At 48.8% G+C, this 11395-nt stretch overlaps 2 protein-coding genes across 3 annotated transcripts in view; both read left to right on the top strand.

Moving 5' to 3' along the window:
• LOC122544187 (poly(A)-specific ribonuclease PNLDC1-like) overlaps positions 1–11389 on the top strand; it is a 28744-nt gene extending 17355 nt beyond the window's left edge. The window contains exons 12-16 of the mRNA XM_043683241.1: positions 1982–2024; positions 2657–2756; positions 8977–9152; positions 10346–10444; positions 11253–11389. Of these exons, the coding sequence (XP_043539176.1) occupies positions 1982–2024; positions 2657–2756; positions 8977–9152; positions 10346–10444; positions 11253–11313 (479 nt within the window). The 3' untranslated portion in view covers positions 11314–11389. The remainder of the gene's footprint in view (positions 1–1981; positions 2025–2656; positions 2757–8976; positions 9153–10345; positions 10445–11252) is intronic.
• The window catches only part of LOC122544186 (immunoglobulin superfamily member 22-like), a 789994-nt gene that overhangs the window by 461256 nt on the left and 317343 nt on the right, over positions 1–11395 (top strand). The window lies entirely within an intron of this gene.

The raw sequence follows: 11395 nt of genomic DNA, 5'->3' as shown, positions 1-11395 counted from the left end.
TGACCTATCACCCTCACCTTAACCTCCTTCCACCTATTGCATTTCCGACGCCCCTCCCCCAAGTCCCTCCTCCCTACCTTTTATCTTAGCCTGCTGGACACACTTTCCTCATTCCTGAAGAAGGGCTCATGCCCGAAACGTCGATTCTCCTGCTCCTTGGATGCTGCCTGACCTGCTGCGCATTTCCAGCAACACAATTTCAGCTCTGATCTCCAGCATCTGCAGCCCTCACTTTCTCCTCCCTTCAGTGTGCCAATATTATTTATCTCCACCCCTCCCTGCTATAGCGAGTGCCCTTTCTCATCTTAAAGGGCATACTTTCTGCCTACTTCAAGAGGTCTGGTCTGTTCTCTCTTCCTCTGACCTCACCATGTCCGGGGTGTCTCAGCAAACTTTTTTTGCACTTGCATCAAAATCTTTGCCTTTAATAAAATAAATCTCTGCCCTTTTATAAATACGGAGACCCGGAACTGTGCGCACTGTTCCAGATGTGATCTTACCAAGATATACAGAACTCTGCACAGTGCTCCATGTGTGTAATATAGGAGGTATATGGAGCCAGAACCATGCTCTCCGCTCCAAGCAGCGGAGTGACTTGTTTGTCAGACTGGAGGCCTATGATCAGCAGTGTTCCACAGGGACTGGTGCTGGGTCCACTTAGCAATGATCTGGATAAGAATACAGGAGTCATGGTTAGTAAGTTTGTGGATGACAGCACAATTGGTGGTATAATAGAGTGTGAAGAAGGTTACCTCAGAGTACAGCAGGATGTTGATCAGCTGTAGGGAGTGGCAGATACAGTCTAATTTAAATAAATGCGAGGGGTCGCATTTTGGTCAGACAAACCAGGGCAGGACTCATACACTTCATGGTAGAGCCCTGGGGAGTATTATCGAACCGAGAGAGCGAGGGCTTTGGGTACGTAGCTCCTTGAGAATGTGTCAGGGGTAGGCAGTGGTAGGGAAGGCATTCGGCACACTTGCCTTCATCGGTCAGAGCATTGAGTACAGAGACAGGACACTGGTGAGGCCACTTTTGGAAGAATGCATACAGGTCCTGGTCACCCTGCTTTAGGAAGGATATTATGAAATCAGAAAGGGTGCAGAAAACATTTACAAGGAAGTTACTGACCCTGGAGGCTTTGAGTCATAAGGAGAGTCTGGATAGGCTGGAGCATGTGAGGCTGAGGGGTGACCTTAGTAGAGGTTAACAAAAATATGAGAGGTGTAAATAAGGTGAATAGCCAGGGTCCTTTCCCCAGAGTTGGATGGGGAAGGATTTAAAAAGCACTGGGGAGGCAACTGTTTCACGGTGAGGGGTGGTGCGTGTATGGAATGAGCTGGCAGAGGAAGTGGTGGAGGCTGGTACAATTACTACATTTAAAAGGCATCTGGATGGGTATGTCGGCAGGAAAGGTTTAGATGGATATGGGCCACATGCAGGCAAATGGGACTAGTTCAGTTTAGGAAACCTGGTCGGCTTGGATGAGGGCCGAAGGGTCTATTTCCGTGCTGCATGGTTCTTAAATATTTATATGACCACGTAAAATGCCTGAGCACGCAAGGCTGTGAGGTTAGAATAAATAGGAGCTTGATGACTGGCTTGGATGTGGCAGACCGAAAGGCCGGTCTTTGTGCTGTAAAAACTCTACGGTCAGCTTGTTTCCTCTTGGGAGAGAGGGAGAGAGAGAGGGAGAGAGGGAGCATGGGACAAGGGGCAGGGAAGGCTTCATTCACAAGTGAGGTTTTCAGTCCGCTGTTGAGTCTCGAGAGATGGAGGGCAGTGCGATAGCGAGCCTGCTCCGCTGCACACTGGGTTTTCAGTCTGCACTCCTTCCCGGTCTCTCACAACAGGAACCAGGGCTCCCTGCTCCCAGAGTTGTGGGGAGAGGCGGCAGGGCGGGGGGAGCGTTGTCAGCAGACGTGATGGGTTGGTGGGGAGACGGAAGGCGAAGATTAACATGTCTCCATCCTCTTTACAGTCTTGCTGCAGTTGGCCCAGCTGCTGCTGACCCATCAGAGCAGGTAGGTCCGGCCATCACAAGCGAACAGTCAGAGACACTTGTCCCGTCCCTCTCATGTGCATCAAGGACACTTGCTCACGCTCTCGCTGTCTCACTCCCGCACTCATGCTCTCTCTCTCTCTCTCTGTGTCTCTCTCCTGCAATTCTTACACACTTACGAGACTCGCTTCCCAGTTTCAGTGAGATCACCTCTAATCCTTCTGAACTCCATTGGCTGCAGACCTAGAGTCCCCAACCACACCTCTAATGACAAGTCCTTCAACCCTGGGGTCATTCTTGTTAACCTCCTATGAACCTCTTCCAACACCAGCATGTCCTTCCTCAGATACAGGGTGGAAAATAGTCTACTCTCTGTCCTTCCTGCCAGAGCGCATACCCTCACACTTTCCCACACTGGTCCATTGGACACTGTGTGCCAGCCGACGCAGTCATTCTGCTCCCACAATACTCAATCCCTGTCAACCTCCCTGCAAACAGGTGACCCTCGCGGAGACGGGAGGGGGGGCAGCACCATAAGCATGGTGATGGGACTTTATCCTCCACCCTCTCCTCCCTGACCTATCACCTTCATCTCCTTCCCCACTGACCTTTTCTGTCTCTCTTCCTCCCCCCCCCCCCCCCCCCCTCCTCTAGCCTCTTTGATCCCCGAACCCCACGGATTGGGGAGTATCTGGATCTACTCAAGCCGTACGAGAACAATGTCAATATGATCAGAGCACGTGTCTCCTTCACGGTGAGTCCAGGAGCGCGCGGGAACGGGATGTGGGTGCAATCCGAAACACACGGAGCTCTCTGGCTACACCCTACCGCCCTCTCTCCTTCCCCAAAACACTGGAACACCAATTCTTACAGAAGCATCAAGCAAACATCCTATCCAGATGGCATCGCAGTTTGGAATGGCAATCGCTCTGTCTAAGACTGCTAGAAATCTCAGAGAGCTGTAAACACAGCCCAGCCCAGCCCATCACGCTAACCAGCCTTCCTTCCACCGACTCCATCCACACTTACCGCTGTCTCGGGAAAGCAGCCAAAATAATCAAGGACCCCTCCCAACCCGGGTTACTCCCTTCCTCCCTCTTCCATCCGGCAGAAGATATAAAAGTTCGAAAACAAGTACCAACAGATTCATGAACAGCTTCTTCCCCGCTGGTATCAGACTAATGAACGGACCTTGAACAAAGTTAAAAGTCGCACAACACCCAGGTTATAGTCCAACAGGTTTATTTGGAAGCACTCGTTATGGGAGCATTGCTCCTCCTTCAGGGAGCTGTGGGGCACTTTGATGTCTCGAGATGTGCAATTTCCTTTGAAATCCTCTCCACTTTGAGAACGCGGTTAGTGGTAGCCATGAGGTGAAGGAGCCGGTGTTGGACTGGGGTGGACAAAGTTAATCACACAGCACCAGGTTATAATCCAACAGGTTTATTTGGAAGCACTAGCTCCCCAGCTTCCTGATGAAGGAGCGTCGCTCTGAAAGCTAGTGCTTCCAAATAAAGCTGTTGGACTATAACCTGGTGTTGTGAGATTTTTAACATTATCCCACCCTAGTCCAACACTGGCTCCTCCACATCACAGTTAAATAAATACTTTGGATCTGCTCTCACTAAGCAGGACATAAGTAACCTTCCGGAAATGCTAGGGGCCAGAGAGTAGAGCATGAGGAAGAAGATGAAGGAAATCCTTATTAGTCAGGAAATGATATTGGGGAGATTGGGATTAAAATTGGACATGACCTCTGTGTCTCAGAGTACTTAAGGAAGTGACCTTAGAAACAGTGGATGTATTGGTGATCATTTCCCAGCATTCTATAGACCTTGGAAGAGTCCCAAAGGACTGGAGGGGAACTAATGTAACTCCATTTTTACAAAAAGGAGGGAAAGAGAAAACAGGGAATTATAGGCCAGGCAGCCTGCTATTGGTGGCGTGGAAATTGCTGGAGTCAATTGTTAAGGATGTAATAACTGAGCATTTGTAAAGCAGTGACAGAATCGGGCCTAGTCAGCATGGATTCACTAAAAGGATATTGTGCTTGACAAATCTTTCGGCGTGTTTTGAGCATGTGACCAGTAGAGTAGACAAGAATAAATCAGTGAATGTTGTATATCTGGACTTCCAAAAGGCTTTTGACGATGTTCCGCACAAGAGATTAGTCAGGAAAATTAAAGCTCAATGTATTGACATGGATAGAGAGCTGGTTGGCAGACAGGAAGAAGAGATTTGAAATAAACTGGTCCTTTTCAGAATGGCAGGAAGTGAGGAGTGGGATACCGCACGGTTCAGTGCTGTGACCCCAGCTGTTCATAATATACATTAACAAGTTGGATGAAGGAATTGAATGCCGTATCGCCAAATTTGCAGATGACACTAAGCTGGGTGGCAGTGTGTGCTGTGAGGAGGATGCAGCGTGACTTGGACAGGCTGGCTGAGTGGGCAACTACTTGGAAAATGCAGTATAATGTGGATACATGTGAGGTTATTCAGTTAGGTGGCAAAAGCAGGAAGGCAGATTGTTATCTGAATGGTGGCAGTTTAGGAAAAAGTGAGGTGCAGCGGGGCCTGGGGGGTCATGGTGGAACAGTCGCTGAAGGTTGGCATGCAGGCACAGCAGGGAAAGCTAATGCTGGCCTTCGTAGCGAGAGGATTTGAGTATCAGAGTTAGGAGGTCTTGCTGCAGTTATCCAGGGCCTTGGTGAGGCCACACCTTGTGTGCAGTTTTGGTCTCCTAGTCTGAGGAAGGCCATTCTTGCTCCTGAAGGAGTCCAGCGAAGGTTCACCAGACTGATCCCTGGAATGGCAGGACTGACATCTGCAGAAAGCCTGGATCCTCTGGGCTTGTACTTGCTGAGGGGTCAGGGGGATAATCTCATAGAAACGTATAAAAGCCTGAAGTCAATTCAGGACAACAATGAGGAAGAATGTCTTCACTCAGAGAGCTCTGAACCTGTGGAATTCTCTCCCACAGGAAGCTATTGGGGCTGGTTCATTAGATATATTCAAGAGGGAGCTGGATATTGCCCTTGTAGCTAAAGGGACCAAGTATGGAAACAGGGCCTTCGGCCCAACAAGTCCACACCGACCGTCGGAAGAGTAACCCACCCAGACCTAGTCCCTTACCCTATACTGACCCCTGACGAATGCGCCTAACACTATGGCCAATCCACCCTAACCTGCACATCTTTCGATTGTGGGAGGAAACCCACACAGACACTAGGGGAGAATGTGCAAACTCCACACGGACAATTGCCTGAGGTGGGAATTGAACCCGGATCCTTGGCGCTGTGAGGCAACAGTGCTAACCACTGAGCCACCGTGCCGCGCCAAATGGGTGTGGGAAGAAAGTGGGAATTGGATACTGAGATTGCATGGTCAGACATGATCCTATTGAATGGTGGGGCAGGTTCGAAGGGCCGAATGGCCTACTCCTGCACCGATTTTCAGTGTTTTTATTAGAGTTGGTCTTTCTCTGCAGCCTCCCTGTAGCTGTCACACTGCTTTGTATTCTGTTACCCAAGGGGTGATTTGTTGGGATGACACAGAAAACAACACTTTTCACTGGATCTCGATACATGAGACAGGAATAAGTCCAATCAGCAGTTGGGCAGCATGCCACAGGAAGGGCAGACTGACCTCAGAAAGATGTGGGGTCATGCAGATTCAGCAGACATGAACCTGGGAGCTAAAAGGGTTAAATGAATGAACAGGGACCTCTTACACAGACTGCACCTCAGGTTCCGAGTTCATTTGGATGAGCAAGGGATTCATAGAATCCCCACAGAGCAGAAAGGGGACTTTTGGCCCACTGATCTCTGGCCATTACCCACCCCCACAAATGAAGAGCATCCCACCCAGACCCACTCCCCTCAACCTATCCCTGTAAGCCCGCGTTGATCTTGACAAATCCATTCAAAGGGCACCATGAGGACAGACAGTCAATCAGGAGAGGAACGGTTCCCTCTGGTGTGTGTCCCAGAACAAGGCAACACAACCTTCAAATTAAAGCTGTCCTATCCTGGGTCAGTATGTCAGAAACTGAGCTCTCTCCACGGCAGCCTCACTCCAACATGACAAACCTACTCTGCCACCATGACCAACCAAGACGCCAGAGGTTGGGTCCACCTTCATTCAGGGAATGACAAAACTGCAAAGTGATTTATCACATCACATTCATTAACAGTGTAGAGGGAGTTTGTATCTGTAACCTCATGCTGTCCCCGTCCTGGGAGTGTTTGATGGGGGACAGTGTAGAGGGAGCTTTACTCTATATATAACCCCATGCTGTCCCCGTCCTGGGAGTGTTTGATGGGGGATCAGTGTAGAGGAGGCTTTACTCTGTACCTAACCCTGTGCTGTCCCGTCCTGGAGTATTTGATGGGCGAACACAGCAAAGGGAGCTTTACTCTGAATCTAACCCCGTGCTGGCCCTGTCCTGGGAGTGTTTGAAGGAGGGATTGTGTAGAGGGAGTTTGTATCTGTGTCTAACCCTGTGTTATTCCTGTAGTGGGAATGTTGATGGGGAACAGTGTAGAGGGAGCTTTACTCTATCTAATCACGTGCTGTCCCTGTCCTGGGAGTGTTTGATGTGGGGACAGTGTAGAGAGAGCTTTACTCTGTATCTAATCACGTGCTGTCCCTGTCCTAGTAATGTTTGATGGGGGACAGTGTAGAGGGAGCTTTACTCTGCATCTAACCCCGTGCTGTCCCTTTCCTGGGAGTGTTTGATGGGGACTGTGGTGAGGCAGCTTTACTTGCAGCTCAAAAGAGTAGAGAAAGCTTTACTTTCAGTTGAAAGAAGCAGAGGGAAGTTTACAGTTTGACAGTAGGGAAAACGTTACCTTCACTTCAATAGAGTAGAGGGAGCTTTACTCTAACTCCATGCTGTTTTTGACCTGAGAGTGTTTGATGGAGACCGTGTCATCAGGCTTTAATTCTGTTTTTGTCTAGAGGATGCTTTACTGTTTACTGAATCTACTCTGTAGCCACTCAAGTAGATAGGGGGGGGGGGGTAAGGAAGGTGTGTTGAATGCTTGCCTTTATTGGTCAGGAAATTGAGTACAAGGGTCAGAATGTCATGTTGCAGTTTTGTAAGACTTTCGTTAGGCCACACTTAGAGTATTGCGTTCAATTCTGGTCGCTACACTTAGAGAAAGGATGTGGAGGCCTTGGAGAGAGTGCAGAAGAGATTTACCAGGATGCTGCCTGGGTTAGAGAGGAGGAGCTACAAGGAGAGGCTGGAAAAAAACAAAGTTACAAATCACACAACACCAGGTTATAGTCCAACAGGTTTAATTGGAAGCACACTAGCTTTCGGAGCGACGCTCCTTCATCAGGTGATTGTGGAGAATAAGATCATAGGACACAGAATTTATAGCAAAAGTTTACAGTGTGATGTAACTGAAATTATATATTGAAAAAGACCTGGATTATTTGTTAAGTATCTCATCTGTTAGAATGACCATAATAGTTTCACTACTTTCATATGTAAATCACAAACTTTTTTTATAAAAGTTACATTCTCAGGTTAACTGTAACAATTGGTGTTCGTTTGTCTGTGCCATAATGTTTAGATTGATTCTAATCTAAAAAATGAGTTAACAGAGTCTTACATGGATTCATGCAGTTTTTGAGCAAAGTACAACGTAACTCTGCAAGTACAAATTCACCCCACAAACATCTATGTGTATGTGTGCATGTGGGTTTGTGTGAGTGTATATGTGTGTGTGTGAGAGTATAAAGGGGTCCACGTATGTGAGTGTGGGAGTGTCTGTGTGCGTGTCTGTCTATAGGATTGTATGTGTGTGTGTGTGGAATGTCTGTGTGTGTGTATATAGTGCAATGGTGGTCACCTGTACTGTGACATAAACCCAAGGTCCCGGTTGAGGCCCTCCCTATGGGTACTGAACTTAGCGATCAGCCTCTGCTTGGCCACTTCTCGCTGCTGCCTGTCCCGAAGTCCGCCTTGGAGGATGGTCACCCGAAGGTCCGAGGTCAAATGTTCTGGATCACTGAAGTGTTCTCTAACTGGGGGCTAACACCTTCAACATATTTTCTGAGCTGACACCAATTGTTAAAGTTAACCTGAGAATGTAACTTTTAAAAAATAAATCGTGATTTACATATGAAAGAAGCGAAACGATCATGGTCATTCTAACAGATGAGAGACTTGACAAACAATCAAAGTATTTTTCAATGTATAATTTCAGTTACATCACACTGTAAACTTTTGCTATAAATTCTGTGTCTGACAATTGTGTCCTCCACAACCACCTGATGTAGGAGCAACACTCTGAAAGCTAGTGCTTCCAATTAAATCTGTTGGACTGTAACCTGGTGTTGTGTGATTTTTAACTTTGAACACCCCAGTCCAACGCCAGCATCTCCAAATCAGGAAAAAACCCAGGTTGTTTTCTCTGGAGTGACGGAGGCTGAGGGGCGATTTGAAAAAAGTCTATGAAATTCTGAGATGCACAGATAGGGTTGATGGTCAGAATGCTTTTCCCAAAGTAAAATGTCTAAATTTAGGGGGCATGCGTTCAATGTGAGGGAGGGAAAGTTCAAAGGAGATGTGAGGGGCAGGATGTTTACACAGAGAGTGGTAGGAGTGTGGAACCCACTGCCAAGAGTGGTGGTGGAGGCAGATACGACAGGAGCGTTTCTAAGAGACTTTTAGATAAGCTCAGTCTGCAGGAACGGTGGGATATGGAACAAGGGCAGGCAGCAGGGATTAGTTTAATTTGGCGTCCTGTTCAACACAGCATTGTGGGCCGAAGGGCCCGTTCCTGTGCTGTATTGTTCTGTGTCCCATCTCCTAACACAATGTTGTCTCTGTCCTGAGTGTGTTTGATGAATCACTGTACAGGCAGCTAAGTGTAGCGGGAGCTTTCCACCGTCTCTAACACAGTGTTATCCTGGGTGTGCCGATTGTTGACACTGGCTGTAAATGCTGTATTTTCCAGTCCCTCTCGGGGCCTGACCCACAGGCCGAGCGACCTCCTATCCTTTTGGTGAAGGTACGTCGAGGCTGGAGTTCGACTCCTGCGGAGATCGCGAAGGAGTTTGCCACATTTTGCTCGCTGGACGTCAGGAAAGAGAGTTCAAGGCAATACCTGCTCGCCACAAATGAATGGAAGGGGTGAGTGGTCAAAAATCAGGAGGGGTCAGCTGGGGAAAATATAGCCAGTGTCGTCCCCCTTTAAACTGGACACCTGACAGGGAGAGACTCCCTCTTTAAACACCATCCCTGACACAGCAGGAGAGATTCTTGTTTAAACAGAGCCTTTGACAGATAGAGAGATGGACTCACTCTTTACCAGGGTCCCTCACATAGGGAGACATTCCTTTTTAAACAGGACCCGTGTCAAGAGAGAGAGACGTCCCTCTTTAAACATTGTCCTGGCAGAGAGAGAGAGAGTTGGACTCCCTCTTTACTAAGGTCCGTCACAGAGCGAGATTCCTTCTTTAAACAGGGCCCCTGACAGAGGGAGAGAAAACCCCTCTTTTAACAGGGCTCTTGACAGAGAGAGAGAGACACTCCCTCTTTTAACAGGGTCCCTGACAGAGAGAGAGTGACTCCCTCTTTAAACACTGTCCTGGCAGAGAGAGAGTCTCCCTCCTTAAACAGTGTCCCTGAGAGAGAGAGGGAGACTCCATCTTTTAACAGGGCTCTTGACAATGAGAGAGAGAGACTCCCTCTTTAAACACTGTCCTCACAGAGAGAGAAAAACTCCCTCTTTTAACAGAGCCCTTGACAGAGTCTACCTCTTTAAACACTGTCCGTTTCCCTCCTTAAACAATGTCTCTGATAGAAAGAGTGAGTGTCCTCTTTAAACAGTGTCCCTGAGAGAGAGAGGCAGACTCCCTCTTTTAACAGGGTCCTTGAGAGAGAGAGATTCCTTCTTTAAACACTGTACTGGCAGAGGGAGAGTCTCCCTCCTTAAACAGTGTCCCTGATAGAGAGGAGAGAGTCCCTTTTTAAATAGGGTCCCTGAGAGACAGAGAGAGAGACTTCCTCTTTTAATAGGGCTCTTGACAGAGAGAGGAGAAAGTCCCTTGTTAAACGCTGTCCCTGATAGAACGAAACAGAGTTGAAAAGTGTGGTGCTGGAAAAGCACAGCAGGTGAGGCAGCATCTGAGGAGCAGGAGAGTCGTTGTTTCGGGCATAAGCCCTTCATCAGGGATGTCCTTTTTCAAGGAGAGAATCTCTCTGTAAACAGAGACTTCTGTCAGTGTGTCCAGTGACACACTCATATCCTGTCAGTGAGTGAATAAAGAACACGCGGTGAATGTTAAATTCCCAAGGTCTGACCCCATGACCTTCTGTTTCAGGGCCAGGAAGATCTTGCGAACCTACCGATCCCATCCTGTTTTCCAAGTGGAACCTTATCGCTATTGGTCCCACTCGGGGACTGTGACCAGCACTTTCAGGCAGGTATTGTGAATGGAAGTAGGGGATTCAAGCTCTTCCTGAGACAAGACCATCCCCTCATGATGCTGGAGTTGGCAATGCCCCACGAACATCCTGACTAATTTGGGGAGAAGAGGCTGATTGGATCTTGGCAAGTTGGGTTGTAGTAACAGCAGCTGGAAATGTGTTGCTGGAAAAGCGCAGCAGGTCAGGCAGCATCCAGGGAACAGGAGAATCGACGTTTCGGGCATAAGCCCTTCTTCAGGCTTATGCCCGAAACGTCGACTCTCCTATTCCCTGGATGCTGCCTGACCTGCTGCGCTTTTCCAGCAACACATTTCCAGCTCTGATCTCCAGCATCTGCAGACCTCACTTTCTCCTTGTAGTAACAGCAGTGGCCACCGCCCTCCCAGTGGCGCAGGGTTGCTGCTTTCTGATTCGCCACCTCCTCCAGGGGAATCCAGCCCCCTTCCCCACAGAGTACTGACCCTCCAAAAGTACAGCTCTCTCAATACGACCCTCTGACAGTGCGGCGCTCCCTCAGCACTGACGGTCTGACAGCATGGCGCTCCCTCAGCACTGACCCTCCGGCAGTGCGGCGCTCCCTCAGCACTGACCCTCCGACAGTGCCCACTCCCTCAGCACTGACCCTCTGACAATGCGGCGCTCCCTCAGCACTGACCCTCCGACAGTTGGGCGCTCCCTCAGCACTGACCCTCCGACAGTGCGGCGCTCCCTCAGCACTGACCCTCCGACAGTGCGGCGCTCCCTCAGCATTGACCTCACATTGAACATCTGTCTATTTAATGTCTTCTGCTCCTCCCACAGGCTGTGTTGCTCGCTGGCTCTTGCCACAATGCTGGTGTTCTTCCTGGGCCGACCTGCTTAGGTTTGACTTCTGGTTTGTTCGAATTCTCTTGAGGAAGACAGGAAGGTGACGGAAATGTATTGTGCTCTCACGCCAATAAAAG

This window comes from Chiloscyllium plagiosum, chromosome 47 (genome assembly GCF_004010195.1).
Source record: "Chiloscyllium plagiosum isolate BGI_BamShark_2017 chromosome 47, ASM401019v2, whole genome shotgun sequence".
Lineage (NCBI taxonomy): Eukaryota > Metazoa > Chordata > Chondrichthyes > Orectolobiformes > Hemiscylliidae > Chiloscyllium > Chiloscyllium plagiosum.
Note: the sequence above shows the minus strand (reverse complement) of the source record. Positions and strands in the feature narration are given on the sequence as shown.